General features: G+C 44.8%; 1 protein-coding gene across 12 annotated transcripts in view; it reads left to right on the top strand.

Annotated features, from left to right (window-relative positions):
* The first annotated feature begins 2,084 nt into the window (after positions 1 to 2,084).
* PDGFA (platelet derived growth factor subunit A) overlaps positions 2,085 to 22,619 on the top strand; it is a 69,880-nt gene continuing 49,345 nt past the window's right edge. For 3 of the 12 annotated variants that reach the window (XR_014318533.1, XM_082772497.1, XM_082772495.1), the window contains exons 1-5: positions 2,493 to 3,050; positions 4,249 to 4,345; positions 11,766 to 11,870; positions 14,059 to 14,246; positions 21,342 to 21,468. Coding sequence is in view for 6 of the 12 variants with exons in the window: in XM_082772497.1 (XP_082628623.1) it covers positions 2,988 to 3,050; positions 4,249 to 4,345; positions 11,766 to 11,870; positions 14,059 to 14,246; positions 21,342 to 21,468 (580 nt within the window). In the remaining 6 variants the exon portion in view is untranslated. Of the gene's footprint in view, positions 3,051 to 4,248; positions 4,346 to 11,765; positions 11,871 to 14,058; positions 14,247 to 20,606; positions 20,811 to 21,341; positions 21,470 to 22,619 lie in introns of those variants that run through there. The other 9 variants (XM_082772498.1, XM_082772496.1, XR_014318536.1 and 6 more) reach the window with 8 other exon arrangements.

Below are 22,619 nucleotides of genomic sequence, written 5' to 3'. Positions count from 1 at the left end.
GAGAGATGCTTATCTGAGCTCCACAATGACAGATTTAAAAAAGATGCTGATGCAGTGTTTCTCATAAAATGAGGGGAATGCAAGAAAAATCAAAACTGCATAGATTTTTTTAACACTAGATAAAGTAGGAGCTATCTCTACATTGGCTTTAACAGAGAGTTGCCACTTGGAAAAGCTACAAATATACAAAATACCTACAAAATACCCAGCACTTGTGATCCCAGACACACCAGCCAGCAAAAGGAGGAAGGAAAGAAGAAAATGCTTAGTGAGACCAGTACTGTCAGAATCTATTTCACTGTTTGGTAATTATTATTTTTATTACTATGACAACACAGACCATAAGAGTTTTTTCTTTTACCCAAGCTAATGATAAGTGCAGATGAGACTTTTTTTTTAGCTAAAGTCATCACCTTTTACATCTGTGATATACTAAAGTGCCATCACATAAGAAAGTGATGGCAACAACCAGAGTGACCTGCCCCATCTGCCTCCAGCTGCCCGGATGGGTCTGCTGCAGTGTGGCACTGGGATCATCTCTCGTTATTTATCAGGAGGCAGTTGAGAATGGCTGCACACTGGCTCAGCATTTTCCTTTAAAAAAAAAAAAAATCCCCTTTTTAAAGTGCTTCCAAATCTTTTACATCTCTTTTCCTTTTCTCTCTTTTCAACCCCCACCTTTTTCTTCCCCCCCTTGTGGTCCTGGAGACCACCCTGTAAGTCTACATGACATCATGAGAGAGAATTAAACGTACTTGAAAGGCCACTTCTGTTTTGGTGGGAACTTCTATGCAATTGCAAAGTGCCCATTAAAGCACAGGTTGTTTCCTAGAAGCATGTCCAAGCCAGTAGCGTGCAAACCCCTTCAGGGCTTCTAGAAAGCATTCGCTTTTGAAATGCTGAAGGAAATTCAGAGATGAAAGGATAAGTCTCCCTGGCTGTGCATTTACAGTCTATTGTCTTCCATGAAGGATAGTATCACTCCTCAGTTGTGTTATTGCAGTTAATCCACTTAAATGCTATTGGATTTTCAGATGAGCTGAATTCTTTGCATCTGCTATTAAGATGCTTTGTTTAGATGAGAAAGGGCTGGTATTTAAATCACAATGAGTTCAGGGAGATGTCAGGGTGCAGCAGGCACCTTGTGCCAATCCGCGCCGGGGAAAAGGGGGCATTTGCTCGCCGGGGCGGCGGGGAGGGAGGGAGGGAAGGATGCGGGAGGAGCCCCACCTGCCACCGCCCGGCTCCGGCCGCCGTGGGCTGCAGGGATGGGGGGGGGCTCCGGGGCCGGCTGCGGCGGAGCCCCGGGGTGCAGCGGCTCCGCGGCCGCGGAGGGGAGCCCCGCACCCGCGCATGCCGCAGCCGGGTGCCGCAGGGCGGAGGGCGCCCGCTGCTTTTATTACTATTATTTTTTTTATTATTTTTTATTTTGGGGAGGAGGGGGGCTCTTTCCTTTGCGACGGTAGCTGCGCTGCAATAGCTGCGTAAAAAATCAGAATAATAATAATAAAAAAACACAACCCGCAGCCGCGCTGCCCCTCCCCTTCGGCAAACGGCGAGCTCTCCCCCCACCGCCAAAACCGAGTAATTAACGATGGAAAAAAAAAAAAACACCCTCAAACCCTCCGTGATCATGGCGATCTCTTCCGCCTTATATAAAAGGCAGGGGCACAAGGTGGATCCCGTAAGGTTGCAGGGCGGCTGTTGCGCAGCAGCTCCCAGCCCTCCCGGCTCCCCCGCCCCAGTGCCGCAGAGGGCCGGGGCGGCGGGCAGGCTGCCCCGCTCCCCTCTCCTCTCCTCCCCTCTCCTCCCCTCCCCGGCCCCCCAGCCCCTCGCTGGCTTTTTTTTTTCTCCCTCTTTTTTTTTTTTTTTTTTTTAATTTTCCTTTCCTTTTTTTTTTTTTTTTTTTTTTTTTCCCGTATGTGGGCAGAGCCCCTCTCGCCGTGCGCGCAGGGGCTGCAGCTGGCGGCACCCCCACTACTTGTTGTTTGTGGGTTTGGTGCCGGGAGTACCGGGAGGAGGGACGGGGGAGGCGCATGGCAGGGAGGGAGCCCTATATGCTGCTCCTCCGCTCAGCCACGCTCCAGACAGGCCACCGCTTCGCAGCGAGCCCGGGAATCCTCCCTCCGCCAGGAGTTGCAGTTCGTCTCCGATCCCCTTGGGATTTAAACCTTGCATACATATATATATATATATATATATAATTTTTTTTTTCCTTCCTTCCCCCTCCTCCTCTTTTTTTCTCCTGTACAAAGTGGGGAAGGAGCTGCACTGAGGCAGCCCGCGAGATCTTGCAATATTGCTCCGATTTATCACTGCAATTATTCATAATTAATTACCATTTTTAACCTGCCCCCAAGCCGGGGAGGGAAGCGGGACCATTCTCAGCAAGAGAACCGTTTCCACCCGTACCAATAAAATTTTTTTTCGTTCTTTTTTTTTTTTTTTTTTTCCTTTTTTGCTAAAGGGGGAGAGGGTGGAGGTCAGCCCGGCAGGGGAAAGGGGGGGGCAAGAAGCCGGCAAATCGAGCAGCCCATCAGTCCCGGCGCTGAGCCGGAGGCCGGGGAGGCGGGCCCGAGCGCCGCCCGCCGCCAGGGGGGCGAGCCGCCCCAGCCAGGTGATGGGCGTTTCGGCTGCGCTCCGGATCGACTCCTTGGGTTTCACTTTGGTCTGATCTAAGCAAATATGCAGAAGTACCGGCTGGTCTAGTCCTAAGAGCCAAGAGGAGCGAGCGAGAGCAGCAGCAAGGAGAGCGCGGCCACGCTCCCGTAGCGAGGGGAACCTACAAACAGCGGCAGCGCCGTAATTAAAACCCCCGCCGCCCCGAGGCAAGCCCCGACCCCAAGCCTGGATGCGGAGGACCCCCGAGCCACCCCGCTGCCTTTCCCCTGAGGGATGGTACTGAATTTCTGCGCGGCAGGAGCCGGCCTGCAGCTCCTCTCCATCAGCGTTGCCTTCCCTCCGTGTCTAAAGTGCACCAGACCGCGATGAGGACCTGGGCTTGCGTTTTGCTGATAGGTTTTGGCTACCTGTCCTTCACCTTCTGCGAGGTGGGTGAGAGCGGTTCGCTGCGTGCTCGGGGCTCCCCCGGGGCCACCGCAGCCGGGGCTCGGGGGGGAGCCGGCGTCGGAGGAGGGCACGGGGGCGCAGCGGGCTGCGCACCTGGCCGCGGGGCTCCGCGGGCATCTCCGCGCCCTGCCCCTGCTCCAACCCCTGCCCCTGCTTCTGCCCTTGCTCCTGCCTCTGCCCCTGCTTCTGCTCGAGCCCCTGCGCAGCTGAGGCCGAAAGCAAGTTGCCATTTCCCGCATGCCAACGGCGAAGGGGGAATGACCGTGCATTCCGCTCCGGAGCCGCCGGCTGCGCCTAAAAACCCCAATAATATCCATATATACGCATGCATGGATGTGATATATTCTGTCTCCCCTGCGGTGCAGGCGGGCTGCGGTTATTTGCAAACAGAGCGGTTTCGCGGAGCCGCCCGGCAGCGGCCGCCCCCGCGGCGCACGGCGCTGCACGCAGCCGGCCGCGGGCACCGTTAGTGCCGCGGGCACAAGTGGGGTGAGGGTCCCCCCGGGACACCGCTCCCCGCTTCCGAAGCTCGCCCAAAGCTGAGGGGCAGAGGCAGGGGGGCCGGCCTGCCATCGGATCACTGCTCTCTCGGGCGCGGAGCCGCGGCTGGGGCTTGCTACAGGTGGCCCCCGGGGGGACAAGCGCGGTGCTGGGCGCTGCGGGGGGGGGGGGGGGAAGACGACTGTAACTTTTTGGGACCGGGGCCGTCGGGCACCGGGAGCCGCCGGTGGGATGCAGGAGCCCCTCGGGACCCCCCTCCCAGCCTGGGGGGAGCCCGGCCCCGCTGTGAACTTTACGCCCGCTCGGGCAAACTTCGGTAGCAGGCTGCGCGGGTGGGTTTCCAGCGGCTGGAGAAATAGGGCTCGGGGAAAAGCGGCGTACTCCCGGCGGGCACGGAGCCCGGTTCCCCGGCAGGCCGGAGCCGTGGCGAGCCGTGGCGCAGTTCAGCGGGGGGCGCGCAACCCCCGCGGGCGCGCAAGCGGGGGCGGCGGGGCGCGCTCCGGCAGCCTGCGGAGCGGAGGTGGGGAGGGGATGATTTTTTCCCCCTTGCTTCGCCCAAACGCGTCCTGCAAGCAGCCCGCACCCTCCTAAAAACCCCGACCCCTCCATCCCCATCCCCGCGGCGCCCGATCCGCGGGGCTGCGCGGTGACCCGCGGTGTGTGTGTGTGTCTTTGAAGGAGGCCGAGATCCCGCAAGAGCTGATCGAGCGGCTGGCGCACAGCGAGATCCACAGCATCCGCGACTTGCAGCGCCTCCTGGAGATTGACTCCGTAGGTAAATTAGTCCCGTCCTCCTTCCTTCCGCGCCGTCGGCCGCCGCCGCCCCGGGGGGAAGGCACCGCGGGCGGCCACGGCGCAGCGCCCCGCACGCCTCTCGCTGCTCCGGGCAGCCTCGCCTCGGGGACGAGACTCGTGCGGGGACCCGGCCTCCAGAGCCAGGCTGCCCTGGGCAGGGGAGCTTCATTTCAAAGGGAGGCGGCGGCCAAGGGGGCAAGATTGGGAATGAAAACTTCGGGGGGTTCAGGGTGGAGAGGGACCTAGTGACCCTCTGTGTTTTCAGACCTCTCTGTCTCTCAGCGGAGAAGAATTTCCTTAAGGTTTGTTGTTGCTCTCGCATTGCTCTGTTATCTTTAAACTACTGTCCTAGAGGTATTTAAAATATTTGAAACAATATTTATGAATGAAGTAATGTCTCTTCAAGCGCTGGGCTTTATTAAAAGGAAAATAAACCGTCCGCGCTGATTTTAAACAGGAGCCTGCGTATGAAGCTAACCCTGACAAATACACTTTTTCCAAAAGAAAATAGCGCAGGGTTATTTTCTGCATCATTAGGCATGCAAATGGGTGTAGTGAGAACGTGCAGTTCAAACAGATCATTGCAGCAGTAAATCAGACCGAGAAGTGCTGTATTACTCGGCTTCTTATCGTTTGGTTTCACTTGATGCACTTTGTTCCTGGCGATTTCTTGCTTTAGTTGAGAGAGGATAAACCGGCACCTTTGATGTGCCCAAGGGAAACCTGCATCTTTCTGAAGAACAAACATGGAGAAAAATGAATGAGTTCTTGCTTGCATTGGTACTAGGCCATCTCCTTTTAAACCATATGCTGTGTGTTTTTGTAAAGTCAGTGCCAGGTTCAATCACCTTCATTCAGCATTGCAGGATCCTTCTAGAGTTTAACTCACTGCTTTTAGTATAATTCTGTATTAATGAGCAGAAAGGCACTAGGAAGATGTTTTACAAACATGGCTTTCAATTTTCATGTGATTAGGGAGCAAACAGTTTCTTATTACACTGAAAATGGGAATATTTCTTTCTTGCACAATACTTTACCATAGAGGCCAATTACTAATTACCAGATCTGTTGGCATTGGTTTAATATTTTTGGAGAGCAGTGCTTCATCATCACTGCAATTAAAGAAGCTTTCACAACAGGGAAGGGGTATGCAATACATATTTCCCCACGGAAGACTGTTTTGGACCAGACAAGTGCACTACTGCTAAAATCTTTTTCCCAGTGAACTCAGTGGAAGGCTTGGCTGTTGTTGCAGAAGGGCTGGATCTGAAGACTAGGATTTTAAAATACTGCATGTTTTTTCTGCACTTGATTCACTATACTGTAGCTACCAGAATACATTCTTTTTTTCAGTGTAACAAGCACATGCTTCATTTTTAAATACCACTTGCAAGGAGAGCAAAAGTTCACATGGCTCCATTGCAAGAGAATCAAGCAGACAAGTGAAGCAACGGCTGTAGCTAAATAAATTAGTGGAGGTAGCGGAGGAAATTTATTTCAGAAAATAATTGTTTATGTTGTGGCAAATATCATCAGAGGATGCATGACCAAAAATTGAAGAGGTCAGCCGCAAGTTTACCATTTCATTTCGCAGTTTCTGTGCAATTTGTCAGTTTAGAAACCATTAGAGAAACAAGACATACATATTTTACTATTTCAACATGAAACAGTAATGCCTGAAGACATGAACTCAAAACAATATTTAAAAATAAAATATTCAGCCTTTCACCCTGTTCTTGCTTGTGTGAGTGCTCAGTTTCCATGCTTGCTAAGCCTCATCCTGAGCTGTGCAGGCAGGATTGGATCTTCACAGACAGTAACCACTCACTCTTTGCTATCTACATTTATGTTTTCTGGGCACAGTCCTGCAGTCTTTACTGTCATGAGTAATTCTTACTGAGGGTTTATCAGAGTGACTAATCGAACGTTGAAATTTCCATGTTTTCTTCAGTAAACAGGATCAGGCCTGTTTACTATATTTAATATTAGTTTGGATCAGCAAATCAAACGTTTTCTACTTGTCACTGATAAGATGATACTTCTGAAACATATTTCCTTAGGGCTGCAATTGCATTTAGGGAAGGGTTACTTCAGTGAGGGCTTGTACAGCAGATGTATTTCTGTTGAATAGCATATACTGATTTAACCCGAGGATCAGAATAAAAACACTCCACTAATTATTTTCTCCTTCATTTTAGTGCATGGTGTTGCCAGTCCTTCTGCATGCGAGTAGCCCTGTTTAAACTCAGTGGGTGGACTTGAGAATTAAGAATGATCTTGTAAGGGAAGATCTTGCAGGATCAGGCATGCATGCAGAAAATGTCTGATATTCTTGAGTAACAAGGCAGAATCTTGTGGAAAATGAAGGAAGAACACTCGTTTTCTTTTCTGCAATGCAAAGCATATATTTTTAATTGGGAAAGTAAGTTTTGTAAGTCAGAGTGGGCAGGTTTTTCTTCTATTCTGACAGATTTGGTCGCTATATTGTAGCACAGAGATGACTGATAACCCCCTTCATAAAATTAGAAACCACACCCCCAGACCATCTGGCATATTACTTAAAGAAAAAACACTACCCAACATGGAGCTTATCATTGTTTTCAGAAAAAAGAAAATCCAGGCCAATTTGTCAGAGTCCAGTGCCGCGTGTCCGATTCAAGAAGAAATCACAGTAAAGACAACATGAAAATGCTCCGTTTATATCAGAAAACAGGTTTCTACGTTAATTTGCTGCGACTGGGATCCTTAGTCAGCAATGGGGTTTCATTGGCATGACGGAGAGCAGAGGCTGACCCTATTTAAAACAGAAAGCACGCACGATCCCAGGAAGTAGGCAGCTGTAGCGTGCAGAGTACAGTTTTACTACTAACAGACAAAATCACCGAAACGGGGGCACTTCCTATATTCTGCCTCTGAAAGTTCTTTTGGCTCAGCAGCGTGGTTTTTCTCATCGCGCTTCACCTCTCCCATCTGTCCTGTGGGAGGTAGAGTTCATTTCATCACCTATTATGTTTGCCTCCCGCTGGGAACAGACTTTCCCCCAGTCATCTCCCTGCGTGGGGAAACGCAGGGCTGAGTGTGTTTCATTGCATGGTTTAAGGGCATCAACCGCAGGGTCACCTTAGGCCATGTGAATTTAACGGCCTGTGATTAAGAACTAGCAGAGCAGCTTTTTGTTAGGTGGAGAAACTTCTAAATTAACAGTATGCATTCATGGAACAGTGTTAGATGTCTGCATCCCAGAGCTCAATCTATTGGAAAACCTTCTGTTGACTTTGTGGCTTTTGGTGTGGCATGTAAATTGAAGACATTACAATATCATGTGTTAGCTTTTCTTGCACCTCTTAAACATTATGAGAGGCGGGCATCTGCCATGTGTGTCCTGTGTTTCCCTGAAACAGATAGAGGGAATACTCCTCCTCCTTTACAGTTGGTTGATCACATCTAGGTAAAGGGGAAAAAAAAAAAAAAACACAACTAAACAAAACAGGATCTTGCAGGCTGCTACTTATATTTCCTTTAATAGATCAAAGTTGAAAACTTAATGACATCTATCTCTGCATTTGGATGTCAGAAGGGCATATTTTGCATCAGCCAGAAAGAAGATCAAACAAACAGATTGACGTTGCCTTGGGCTTTCTGGCTCTAGGACCGATTTGCAAGACAGACCATTTCACTTTATTGTACCTTGCACTGAATTCCTGGAAAAAGAGATAATGAGAATTTCCTAAGCTGCTGCTGTTGGTACTAGAAGTCTTGGACCTATACTTTTTGGATGTACATCAAAGTGACATCTAGAAGGGTTTGCGTTAAGGCTGCGTACACTGGGGATTGTACCTCACACGTAAAGTTGTTTGGGAAGGAGATGGCAATGTGAAAATGTAAAATGATAAATATAAAGTAACAGTAGTCTTAGGATGCTTTCCACATGCTTTTTTTGGGAGAAGAGTAATCACATATTGGCAGGATGTCACAGGAACTCTGTGATTTATACTCCATGACCTAGTGGAAAAATGCCAATCTGGCAAAAAAGAACAATTTCAGCTACACTAATGGATTGACCAAGGCTCATTGCAAGAGTTTTTCTACCCATCATTGATATGTTGTCAGTACATAAAAGATTACAGAGAAATTTCTTGATCGGCTGCCATGAAAACATTTTTTTATTATTAAAACATTTAAAAAGAGCTGCATTAATCTGGCTCCATGCAGCATCCTCCATCTTCACTTAGTGACAAGCAGTGTTCAATTTCTAAACTAAGAACCATCCGTTTCTAAGCTTTCTGCTCTAAGCCTCATTTTGTTTGGTGCTAAGCACCCATAAATTCCCATTTTCTTTGCTAAGAGCTGAAACACCTTATCCTGCAATTTCATGTTCCTAAGTCAGTACAGTGGTGGGAAAAAATGATGCAAATTAAGACATGATTTGTTGAGGAAACTTTCTGCCAGATTGTAAATTAGGTATCAGGCTTCTTTAAAGTCAAACTAGAGTGAGCTATTTGTAATTACTGTAGCATCATTGTTCTAATGAAGTAAAATAAAGTCTTCTAGCCACACATCTAGAGACAAGTGTGGATTTCAAAACTGACTTTCTGATTTTTCAGCCCTGCTCGGGTAAGACTCCTGTTGACTTCAAGATCTCTTGAAGTGCAGTGATTTTCCCTTTGACTTCATTGGGAAGTGGAATTACTTCCAAATGCCTGTGGGGATCAAAGAAGACCAAGTGCCTTAGCATGATAGTGTTGTCTGACACCAACCATGTGCTCCATAATTCTGTTTATTATATAAAAAAAAAACAAAACAACATCAATGCTCTGGCTATAGAAATAATACAATTTGCGTTGCATAATGCATCGAGGTTTAACTGGAACGTGTTTTGCAGTCTGCCGCGCTAGCTGTGTAGATCTCTTTTTTAACCCCCACAATGAGACGTGAACTTATGAAATAATATACATGCCTAAGATATGTAGTGAGACAGTGAGATACAGTATGAGCCAGAGGCCTTCTTCACCTTAGAAATCATCTTATAAGCAACACATGCTCCTCGACATGTCATTTTTCTTTATAAACATAATGATAGAATATGGCTAATTGCAGCCGAGTTGAGCAGTTAGATATAAGCACATGGCTAAACATATTGGTTAGCTGATCATACTATTACTTTAGTCTTACCAGTTTCTTTAAACAAGACAGCAAGAAATCAGTCATGTTAAAAGGGAACTATGCCAGCATGTTGAATAAGGCATTAGGACCCGTGGCTCAGGCTGGCATCATTGGCAGTTTCTCTTTTCAGTGAGATGGCTGTGCCCACCAAGCACTCAGGATTAACGGCATTAGTTTTGTGTTTAATCTTTTTTAAACACTGTTTGCATGCAGACAGAGATGCTTCTTGCTCAGAGCTTAGCTGGGATCTTACACTGAGCAAAATTCCTGCTGCTTTCTTTTGAGTATCACTTCATTGCCTCAAAGTGAGGGAGAGGTCGTGACTATCTGAACTTGCCAAGAAGGAGGTCAGTATTAAGGTGTTGGGTGGCTGAGTGTTAGGGAGCGGAAAAGGGCTGGATGAAGATCAGAACGGATCCTCATTTTGCATAACACCGTTTGGGGTCAGGTGGATGGCCCGGTGCCATTGGAATGGGATGCAGGAGACCTGGCTCCGCTCCCCCGCTCAGTTGCAAACTTCCTGTGGGATCTCTGGCAAGCCTTTTTATTTACCCCACAGATGAGTTTTGTGGAGTATGGGGTACAATAAAAGCAGAAATAAAATACATTAGTCATTGCTGTGCTACGTTACAGGACTGGGACTGCAAATAAGGCTTACAGTCAGCTAATCTGTTAGGTTCCAAACTTTCCCATCAAAATCAATGAGAAGCAAGCACTCAATGTAGGAAGAAGGAGCCTACTTATTTGGGTAGATTGAAACTGGATTTCACAATGACTTACTTCAGACAAGGATCTGGTCTGCTGATGAGGAAAACAGGACCAATGGGTGCTCCTGGCGCTATGTCTTGGATCTCCTGTTTCATCTTGTTTTAGCTAACTATGACAGTATTTTCCAAAGAGTGAAAATACACCTTGAGGCACAGAGCTCTTTTCAAGGTGCTGAAGATGTCACTGTCTTCTTGTTTTACCAGGCTCTGCAGGTGATTTCACAAGTTGCATGCTGTTTAGGGCAGGATTTCTTGGAGGGAAGAGGAAAGGAGCTGGTTTATTTGCAGAGTGTGCCCTTTACGATGTGTGTTTCTAATAAAGTAAAGAATAAAGCAAGTTACAGAGTCACAGTCGACTGTGCATGCAAAGAGAACGAGAAGCAGGGAGCATGACAGTGCAGAAGACAGAGGAGTGTAGGCTGTTGGTAGCATGTAGAGAGGGTAATTGAGTACGCTGTAATAACCATTTACATTTTTTTGGTGTACATCACAGTTTTCTTTGGAACCAGCAGTGAAACCTTGAAACTCTCCAGTGACATTATAGAGGGCACTCCAAGCAGCAGAGTGCTAAAAGTCTTAGTTTTGCTGTACTGGAATCTGCATGCAGTCCTCAGTCTGCTTACATCTTCCTGATCCCTTGTTTGCAGATTGTGCTTGCCGTTTTCAGAACCCCACTGCATGGGACATGACCTGGACTGCTTCACTTAACAAAACCAAATAGTTGGAGCAGTTATTTTATTATTATTATTATTTTTTTTATGATAAATGAAATGCCAAGTTTTCCATCTTTGCTTTTTCTCATGGCCCTTTAACCCATGTGGTAGGCTTATTTAGGGAACAAGACAAGCCTGGATGCAGTCCCAGAGTTTGCAGTAGCTTCAGATGCCCCTCCAAAGGTTAGGATACTTCACAGGGGATTTGTTCTGCAACAGAGAGACTAAAAGGAAACCCATGCTAGTTACTTTTTGCTTTTGATTCTGTCCTGAAAACCATGCAAGAGAAAAATTACAGAGGCAGCATTGTTGCTGCTGGGTGTGTAATACCGTATTTTCTACTGTAGCCTCATGCCAGAACTTCAAAAAACTTCTCAAAATAAATATTTCCTATGAAATATTATTGTTCTTATTTCTACACCTTTCCAGTAAGAAAAGCTTTACATACCTTTCACATAAAAATGCAACTGTTTTACTTTAGATACGGTTCTGTGTCACAGACTATGCACTGTTTCTGGGGGCTTCCAGTAAAATGGATATTAGAATTATGTTGTGCATGCTTGTACACGACATTTCATGTTTATGTCTTCCTTGCCTTATACCCTTGCAATTGCACTGATAGGAATTATGTTAGACTAATAGCAGAAGGATTTGGTCTTGTGCATATGAACAGCAGTTTTATATGTATGTAACAGTACTGTAACAACATTCAGGCTAATAAAATAGCTGAAGTTTAATATTTTGTTTCCTCTTTCAGGATATGATGATGTTTCAGAAACAAACTTGAGGTCTTATAGTGTTCATTCTGCTAAACATGTGCAAGAGAATCGTCCTGTGCCCATTCGCAGAAAAAGAAGCATTGGTAAGAAACAAGCTATTTGTACTTAGGGAGTAAAAGCAGAGGGGTTGCTTTTGGTCAGCCAAGCAGGACATTTCACTGGAAAAATGTGACACACACAAAGGAAAAAAAGGCCATTTCTAGCTTCTGTCTTTCTTTCTGCACAAAACGAGCTGTTGCCTGAGAAGCTGTCTTCTGGAGGATGTCCATAGGAGACAGACAAGCACGAATTCTTTACATTCACTTTCTTGTTGCAGCATGTTAGAAAGCTAGACCTTGGTTAGAAAATGCTGCAATATTCAATGTATAATTCATAGTGTGGGGAACAACTACAGCAGTGTGCTTTAAAAAACATCAACAGTTGGTAGAGGTTTCAGTACAGAAGCTCCACAAAAGGAAACAGCTTGACTCTTTATTCAAAAGAAAAAAACAGTTTATCCCCAAAATTAAAAGCCATTGATGGAAATGCTAGGGCATTGATTTCCATCATTGTGTAGGGCACCAGGCATGTTTACAGGGGATTTTTTTCTATTTAAATACTAATGATGGTGATCCAAGAAAGCCCAAATCCCAAATTAAAGAGATGCTGAGGAATATTAGACCATGTGTATAAGCAAAGCTTGTTCATCTGATTAGATCTGACTGTTTTACCATTCTAGTCAAAGGCAGAAAATATCCATGTTCTTATTTATTATGGGTTATTCCGAGTCAATATATTCTAACTTTAAGCTCTGGTTGTACGCAGTAGATAGCACAGCATGCTGTCAACATGGATTTGCAGTGTGAATTGGCAAGCGCGCGTGTCACATTGAATGCCTCTAGAGAACAGCGGTTCTGAAACAGTCTGCTACACTTGGCACCCTGCTCTGCAAGGTGTTGAATGCATCCCCATAAAAGTCAGTGGGAACTGGATATGCTCAATAACTTGTAGGAGTTGCCAACTATCTTGCATTATTGGATCCTTTAATTTTCTTGAGTTCATGGCACTGGGAATTGAGAATAATTTTCAGTCTATTTAGATGACCAGAATGTACCTCTTTGAAAACCAAGCCTAGATTTTCATGTTACAGGTGCAGACCAGGCCTGAATTTCTTGTGCTTCAGGAGTAACTGAAGAAGCGCAGGCAGCATTCCAATTCCCTGCCCCATATGACCCAAAGCTATCACTGCTTCCACTGAAAGGCAAAAAAATCCAAGCTGTCTTCAGAGAACTTAGCTCCAAGCAAGCAGTCTCTGCGATTGCTATTATTTTCTGGACTGGCTTAAATTACCAACTTGACTTCTCAGGCAGTCCTAGGTTGAAAACGATGCCTAGTTTGGAGTTTTCATGGCAGCAATCATGCATTGCTGTGGCACAGAGCTACATGTTTTGATGCTTATGTGGCTGAAACTGCCATCTACAAGCTCAGCTTACCTGAGACCAGCAGCAAATTTGTTTAGCTGAAAATTACACTGCAGGTTCTTCAGTCATGCTACTCTTGTCATTTTGCCTCATTCAAAAGAACAACAAATCAAGTAAAACCCAGCAGGTACAAAGACTTGATAACATCAATTTAGGAAAAAAAAAAAAAAAAAAAAAAGCTGCTGCTCTTGGGGATGGCAGATGGACCAGACTCCCTGATATGAGGATGTTAAGAGTGTGTAAGTGGAAACTCAGGACTCAGAAGTTTCAAGCTGGCGCAGGTTGTTTCCCAGCTCAGCCAATTTGGGTGTGATAAAAATATCCTCAGTGCAACTTCTGCTGTGGCATTTGCCAGGTATTGCATGTTTGTGTGATAATATATGCGTGCAATGATTGCCCCAATACTGTAAAATAACAGCTGCTGTTAAGCAGTCATTATGAGGCTGTATTGGAGGATCATCTAATCGGGAGTAGCCTCTGGCTTGCTGTCACTTCTAAAGAGCCAGGCTTGCCTTATCTAGTGGTATGTGCTCCGAGCTATGTTGGGAGCCAGGCCATTGTCATCCTGCATTTTAGGGCTGGGTTTTTGGCAGTGAGTCCAGACTTTCTGTAAGGAAGCACCCACAGCGTAGTGGTAGGCAAACCACTCGCAAAGTACTCGGCACCGGCTTGTCAGGAAGTGGTGCGAACTGAGAGCGCTGTCTCAGCCCTGGCTAAGGATGCCACTGGTAAATCAGCAGCGTAAAGTATCTGGGCACTCTGAGGTGAGAGCAGCTGTTCACCTGGAAGTGTGAATTTCTTCTGTTCGCAGAGGAGGCCATCCCAGCTGTCTGCAAAACACGGACGGTTATATACGAGATACCTCGGAGTCAGATTGATCCCACCTCGGCCAACTTCCTGATATGGCCACCTTGCGTGGAAGTGAAACGTTGCACTGGCTGCTGCAATACCAGCAGTGTGAAATGCCAGCCCTCACGGATACATCACAGAAGCGTCAAGGTGAGCAGATCGTGGCTGCAGAGCCCCAAGAGGCTCCGCCTAATTCTAGAAACTTCAGGTATTGTGGCTGTTCTGCATGACCTGAGTCTTTATTATCCATCCTCTTAGCAAGAGGGTCAGATACAGTGCTCCTCTCTATTTTAAATGAGCAGAGGGCCTTTTCAAATGACATCATCATTGAAAAATCTTGGGTTTGGATTTGATTTTCACAGGATTCCCTTTAGGTTTTTCTCTTTTTGTAATTAAAATAAAGTTGATTGTGTCTTTCCCATGATCTCGCATGGTACAAATCTTAAAGTTAAGAAGATAAAATGACTCAGGGGGCATTGGACTTAAAAAAATAAATAAATCACAGTATGGAATGCTGTTTTCTTAATTAAATATTATGCAGGCTAAATTGGGCTTTTATATTTGACAACATAACACTTTTGATCTGAAAAAATGTGTTTCAAATTATCTTACCCCAGGGATAGAAGACTCAACAGCTTCATGCTGTATTTACTCATTAGACAAAATCCCTGTTGCAATTTTCCAGTAAATACTACGTGAAATATTTCTTGTGTTCATTAGGCTTCACTGTGTTCTAATTTTTATCGGTGTTTAAACAAGTAATGTTGATTTACATCAGCATGTAGGAGATTAGACTTACATTTACCATTTATGCTGCTAAACCTCTGAGTTCATGTTGCTTTGAGTATTTTAAGTGCACAATTTGTTAAAAAACAAAACAAACACATTCTTGAACATAAAATGGCCCAGCTCAACATACTTATCTCTGTTTGGAATGGATTTCGTTGAGAAAGGTGCTGTTAACTCATGTAGCGCTGTATGTTTTAGACACAAAGAATGGCATCTGGGCCAGTTCATTGTTTTTCATACACACAGGCAGACATCTGAGAAGGACTTCTTTTTCTTTTCCTTTTCTGAACATTTGAAAAATGTTTTCACACACAAATAAGCAAGAAACTTGTCCCAAGTAATAGAGAAATCTTTGACTGTTGCATTCCCTTGTTGCCCAGGGTCCCCAAGGGCTCCCTAAAAGCCTTGAGGTTGCAAACTCAAAAAACAAGTGGCAGCACCTTTGCAGGATGTCATTGCTGGGTCTGCTTCCTCAGCACACATAGTCTCTCACTCAGTCTGCTGATATGGTTTTAGGGCTTTTAGATTTGCATTCATTTTAATAGGGTGCAAGCTAAAAGTAGGCTCAGCTGAGCAGCTGCTTTTTGTGGTTGTGTAAATATATTGCCACCAGCAATATCAATATACGTCAGCCAGCTTTGGAGGACTTTTTTTTTTTTTCCAAACTCCAAGACTGCTCCAAATAGTCATTAAGTAGAAGGGAAAGAAAAAGGACAAGAGGTCAAGCAGGAACAGGATGTTCATTGTAAAGGTTTGTAGGCTGACCCCACTGTCACACCAGAAACCGCTGAACAGAATCCATATTTATGCCCTCCAGAGTCAGATCCTCTTGTAGCTTTGATATAATTAATGATTTTATGAGCTTTTTTGCCAATCCGACATTCAGAGCTCAATGTCTGCTCATGCCATTAAGTAGCTGGCCCAGAGTGAGGGTCTCTGGAAAGGTAGGGGAAGCAGTTTTGGAGAGCCTTCTCAGCTGTTCCTGCAATGCGGTTGGAAAGCTGTCTTGTATTTTCCCCTGATGTCAGACTGTATAAAAGCCCTCTTTTGATTAAACATTGAAAAGGCTTTCCCCACTTCCTCTTCATTGACAAGGTAGTGAGATCATAGCTGGCCCATTCACACTAGAAAAATGTTCACCCAGAAAGGTCAGTAAGTGGGTTTGCATCATCTAACAGGCTAAAGCAAAGGGTGTTTTCTTTGTCTCACTGAGGGCCACTGTAGTCAAGGTTAAGAGACAGCCATGGCAGTGTGGGAGGAGCACTGGAGGGGCTTGTATGGGACATTCCTTTCTTGGGGACGTGACTCAAAGGCTACAGGGTTTGGGAATGTCCTCATTTTGCCTTTACTGAGCCTTGGTTAGGTGCCCAGTGTACTGTTAATGGGTTTGTGGAACTGGAGCTGTAGGGAGGCTCCAAGCCAGTGGCGTTGGGTGACATGGCTTCCCCGAAACTGGTTCTCTTAAGGTTTCCCCTTCATGGGGTAGATGAGTGAAAGAGAGGCTTCCCCTGCACTGTAACAGATGTGGAGAGCACAGCCCTCCTGGTCCTAAAGAAATCTCTATTCAGTAAGCTGTACCCATAGAGTGTTGCAAAAATGTGATTGAAATGAAGTGTCTGGTTGGGAGTTACACTTCAATAGGAAGGAAGGAAGGCATTGCGTTACTATCCTTCTGATAGAGGGACGGTGACAAGGATTGGTGAGGAGGGTCGTTGGTGTCTGTTACAGATCCATTTCTTCTGCTGTCTGCAAAAGCATTTCAGTAACATCTGCAGATTCTGATGCTTCTGCACAGTGAGATCAAGTATTTACCAAGTACTAGACCTTAATTTATTTGTGGGGTTCTGAACTGAGTCTTCCCAGGAGATTTTTTTATAATGTTCAGCATGATGTTCTTCACGTTTTTGGTCAGGGCAGCAGAAAACAGTTAATATTACAAAGCAAATCCTGCCTATACTCCTAATATTGAATAGTGAAGCTGAGTATTAGTGTTGATTGCAGCAAGGCTTGTTTCCAAACTAAGAAATGAGCTAAATCACCTCAGCTCTGCCTTCTGCTTGGCCTTGGGCCATAGCCATACGTGCTTTTTTTTTGCCATTTATGAATATTCAGTGTTGAGCTGATTTGGGAGAATTTAACCTAGTTCCTACAGTAAATCAATATGAGAGAAAGACCAAGAGAAAAGGAGCCAGAAGGGAGGGAACACAGGAACTGCTCTGCTCCTCTGTTGATGTTTGGAAGTAGAGAGGTTTTCAAGAGATGGACAAAATCCCTGCAAGTCAGTGTGAGCTGTTCAGCAGAGCTGCCCAACACCTGGAAAGGTTAAGAAGGTCTTGTAGAGTGAACTATGTATGTAGGTAAAATGGCTGTATGCAGGTTTAAGAACATTTTTCCTCAGTGACTCTTTCTATCAGTAGGATAAGCAGCACTTTGATTTAGCTGTGACCTAAATGAAGATTACTGCCAGCACACAAACGGACCGGCAGGCAGGTCCAGCTGACAGGTATCAAAGGTCAATTTGGGAATGGGAAAAACAAGGGAAACCCTGTTCCAGGTGAGATGAAGACTGAAAACCGGAGAGGTGCCCTCAGAGCATGAGGAGAGCTCTGCTATCCAAGTCATTTGCCAGAAGGCAAGGCCTGGCTGCTCTGTCCTAGGGTGCTAGGGCATGGAGACCTGCCATGACTGTACCCTGCTGAGGGGGCAGTGGGGCTGCTGCAGGACCCCCAGGCTCTGCCCCCGGGCCCGAGGCTGTGTGCCCTGGCTGAAGCATGGCCACCGCACCATAGGAAGTGGCTTCCCCCTCACTGCCCTCTGGAGGCCTTCCCAGCATGGCCTGTGGTGGCCTCTGCCTCTTGCACCATTGGGACTGCATTTCTGAGCACGCCCGCTGCTGTGACAGGGCTGCCCCTGCCTCAGGCACTGCCAGGGCCTTTTCTTATCCCAGCAGCAGGGACAGCACCTTGCATCCCTGGCTCCGTGCATGGAAAGCTGTCCCAACCCCACCCTACGTAACTGTGCACAGGACTTCTCTTAGGGATTTTGCTGGAGGAGTGCCCTGTGAATGTCTTTAATTGGGTTTTTAGCATGGGTGGCAGCCAGGCTCTGAGGCGGATCGCCTCCCTGCTGCTTCCCATCCCTCCTGTGCTGGGGAGGCGCACACAGCTGGCACAGTGTCTCCTGGAAGGCACTGTGCCCATCTTGCTGTCCTTGGAGCGGCGGCTCTGGTCCCACAAAATGCACAGTGACTTGCGAGGATCCCTGCTCAGTCCTTCTGGTGCCTTTGTGCTCTGTAGACCTGCGTCTTGCTCGCAGACCTGAGGGCTGTAAAGATTACAGTTGTGAGGTGAGGGTAGGTTTTCCCCCCATCTTGTCAGAACACACCTACTTTAATATGGGAGAAATAACTAATCCCAAGAATCATCCTCATTCAGCCATTGTTTTGGTTTTATTTCCCATCATTTATTTATCTGTCAGCCACATGAGTTTCACTGCTTACTGTGTTACAAGGAATTTTCTGTATTGAGACTCATCTTGTAAGTTCCTGCCCTTGATAAATTCTGGCTTTGTGCTAGAGGTGTTCTGTATGCTTTTTCTTACAGTGTTGCTTTCCACCTGCTGCTACTTCCAGATATTGTCTCTCATGAAGGAGCGCTATGTGTTCCCATGATGTTCCATGAGACCACATATTTTTCTGGCCATCTCAAAGAGTTTGGTAATAATACTCATGATAGTAACTGCACAAGATAAACACCAGGAACAAAAATGCAAAGAAGAAAAAAGATGCTAACAGAAGGCCAAATCCCATGCTATTAGCATAGCCATCCCTGTTTATAGCCACTGAAAATCTGACCTGCAACCTTTATCGTTTTAGATTAGCATTAATTACAGATCCTGTTTGGCAGCAGGTGCTAGGAGATGACACAAGCACAGCGATTTAACTCTATTGTGTGCTGCTTCAGTTTGAATGTTTACAACATACTGAAAAACGTCATTCCTTTAACTTCTGTAGCATGAAACAAGAGAGTGAGATGTATGCTGGATTGTATATTAACTACAGCACAGTGAAAAAAAAAAAAAAAAAAAAAAAAAAAGACCTTTAAACTGCTTCTTAAATTCATTATGATCCTTTTCTTCATGGCATCATCTTTTTTTTTTTTTTTTTAAATTTTAATTTTTATTATTTTTTTACTGTTGTTTAATACCAAATAGCCATAGGAACTACATACATATTTCAGTTTGGACAACAAAGCAAAACAGGGACAGACTTTGTAAAGCTTGATTACAGTTTATTTTTGTTGCATGTAATTTTCAATAAGCCTGGTTTATTCCAACAGCTGTAATAAGCATGGCAGATCTGAAAAGTGTTTCATGATTGCTGGGTCTCTTTCTTTGTCTCTGGTGATAGAGGTGTCTTAATTACTGTTTGTTTTTGTAAATTTTAAGGATTAGTCATCCTTTGATGCCAGATGAGTCAGTCTTACCATACATTTTCAAATCTTTGCGTTCAAAGGCTTGATGGAGTTGAGTTCTGATAGGAGATTTTGAAACATGCTGCTTCAACCCATAGTTAATCTTCAAGCAAAAGCATTCTTGTATGTCACGGCCAGCTCTTAATCTGTTTATATGGAGATCTGACAGTTTTGGAAGATACCTTTTACTGTGGACATTTTAGTTACTGCATCTGTCTTTCTGCAACTTTAGTTTTCTGGATAAATGAAAATAGTCTCCAGATCCTGTTGACAGAAGAGGTGGTGACTAAAATGTGGATTTGAAATCCTGGCTCCGTGCAAGCAATGGCAGATCTCCCATTGACTTTAATAAGGCCAGGGTTTTGCTCTAGCTTCTGTTACTGTCATTCACAGGTCCCTGGTAGTTTTTTGTCCACAGAACCAGAAGAGTGTTTCTGGGAACTGGGAATGTGATGTTTTTTCCAGCCACCACTCTCGTTTTGTGAGAGTGTTGTTCCATTTTTAGGAGGGCCAGGGAATGGTTTTTGCAGTGTGAAGGTTGATTTGGAGCATTAAAACCCCACCAAACACACAAGTAAAGTATTACCAGGAGAGTCTGTAATTGTGAATGCTTTATTTGGTAGTAGCTGGAGGTTTTGCTTGGGCTGGACTTTTTGGCTCTGTCATTTAACTTCTTTATAGGCAACCATCCTCTCTTGTTCTTCTGCTCCCTCATCTATCTCATTTATAATGCATACCTGTGTTATGTAGTCTTCTTGTTTTCTGGGACAGACATAGTGCAGTCCTCTTTTGTCAAATGGTAGATAAATCATTAGTAGGACTGAGAAGACATGATTTCATTTCAGTGCTTTCCATTTCAAGCAAATGGTTAGCACCCACTCATGCAGTGTTCGACACAATTGTAAACTCAACACTGGCCCCTTACACGCTGTCTAACACTCTCTTTTCTCACACTATGCTGTATGTCTTGTTGCATGGACATGACCATCATGCCTGTGACACTTAGCACAACTCTGTGCCCAGCACCCCACAACCCATCTTAGCGTCCCAGCCCAGCAGTGTTCCTGCCTCCTGTGCTGTGCCTCCTCTCCTGCTTGCTGGCACCGAGCTGGTCAGGTTTCCTCATGTTCAGTGTCCCCCCAACCCCAACGTCCTTTTTTTCTGCATTGGTTTCCTTCACATGGGAGACTTCCATGTAGGCAGAGCTTCTCCAGCATGCTCCTTCCTTCAACCTTACCTTGCCCTCCAGACTTTTCTCTTAAGGATGCCAGTGCTTTGGCCCAAAGTGGAGCAATGCAGTTGGAAGCTGTTGGATGGAACGGAGAGGAATAGTGTACCTGCTAGCCATCCACAATAAAGCCAAAGGCTGGATCCAGTTTGCAAGTGGCAGTTCCCTTGGACCTAACAACAGTGCATGGGCGCTCTTGTAAGCAAGTCCCAGTCCCTGCAAGAAGTGAGTAGGACTGAGATTACTGCTTTCTAAGCTGATACTTGGATGCTGGTTCTCTGAAGAGTTGGGTGCTTTACGTTCAGAGGGCTTTGAAGGCAACAGTTTGTGAATTATAAAATGTGTTACAAACCAACCTAATGTCTTCACTGTTAGCCTTCAGCATAAGAACAGTGGTCAACATGTACAGAAAAGCATGCTAAAAGTAGCAGTCCACAAGAACAAACACTGATTGAAATCCCTACTTAAGTTTATTGTGGTATACATGAAAAGTGAGTTGCTTAAAACTTCAAAACAAAATGAATGGGAAATTGTTTTATCTCTTGGGGGAAAAGAAAATTGTTTCAAAGTGCTGAACTTGAGTAAACAAATAGTGCAATAAATGGTTACATGATGCACAATTAAGATAAAAAATGATTAGTATGCTGACATTTTGTATGGGTTTGGCTTCATTCGAAAATAGGGGTATATAGTTATCTGTCTTCAGTCCTGAACTATGTTAATGTGTCTCAGTACGTACCTCATCGTATTTTATAGGTGGCAAAAGTGGAATATATTAGAAAAAAGCCAAAATTAAAAGAAGTTCTGGTGAGATTAGAAGAGCATATGGAATGCACCTGTACATCATCAAATACTAATTCAGATTATAGAGAAGAAGAAACTGGTATGTTTTCCTTTTATTTTTGCATTAATGCTTATTTCATATGGACCTTGTTTTTATATTAGTAAAGAATGTAAAGCAAATTTTACTTCCCGTGAACTTAAGTAGAGAAGCCCCCAACTACCTCTCCATATGTTGAAGATGCAAAATTAGGAACAGTTTGTGCTGGATAAAGAGTATGGACTTGAAGTTTAAATTCTATCAATTCGCATTAGGTCAGCCTTTAAATAAAAGTAAATGACCGATATTATTCAAGTCTTGCTTAACTAAGTTAAAGGTTGTCCTGTTGCAGCTTATTGGTGAACTCTGTTGCCTAATTTTTTTAGACTTTGTGGAGACAGGGTTAAGGCTGAGATTTACTTGACCTTGGGGAAAATATTAATGAAAAGAATATAAAGCACTTAGGAAAATATATTTTTTTTTATTTAGAAGTAAGGAGTTTTGAAACAACAGTGCCAGTTCCTGTTGTTTTCTTATGCATATATAGTCAAGAATTTATTGGCAGTTGTTAGGTTAAGTGTGTGTTTGCCTTCTCAAGACAACATTTAAATTATCATGGGGAAAGATTTGTGGGGACGAATACTTATTTTCAACATGACTTTCATAAAACCACCTAAAATTGCTAGCTCAGATCCTCTTGCTAGGGTGCAGTAAATGCAGGACTTGACATATGTAGAAAGAACGCCTCCCATTCTCCTGATTTTGGTTGAAGGTAACCCCAAAAGTTGCTTTTTCTTCTGCCAGAAATTTAGGGGTTCAATAGACCCAGCTCTGAGATTAGAGTCAGTGAAGAGCAAGTAAATATAGGAGGAAAGCTGCCCAATGGTGATGGATTTCATAGGTGTCTGGGTAAGGAAGGATTTTCTGTACTGCCTCTGTCTAGCTTGGAGACATAAACCTGGTCTAAGTGAATGTAAACTTCAGTTGCTATGTACAGAGCAGAAGAATTAGAATTTGTGTAAAAGCAAAGATAGGTCTCTGCTGTGATTTTTATTGGACATAATTTATAATCCAAGCTGAGTGTTTTAGCTAAAACTAGGTTGAGTTGTGAGTAGACAAAAACACATTTAAAGTGATTATTTTTGTTGTGTGTATGGCTCGATATTTTTTCTGTCCTGTATTTGGAAAAAACAGTTCTGCTAGATCAATTGTGT

Source organism: Aythya marila, assembly GCF_965140915.1.
Source record: "Aythya marila genome assembly, chromosome: 15".
Lineage (NCBI taxonomy): Eukaryota > Metazoa > Chordata > Aves > Anseriformes > Anatidae > Aythya > Aythya marila.
The sequence above is the reverse complement of the archived record's forward strand: the minus strand, read 5'-3'. Positions and strand labels throughout refer to the sequence as shown.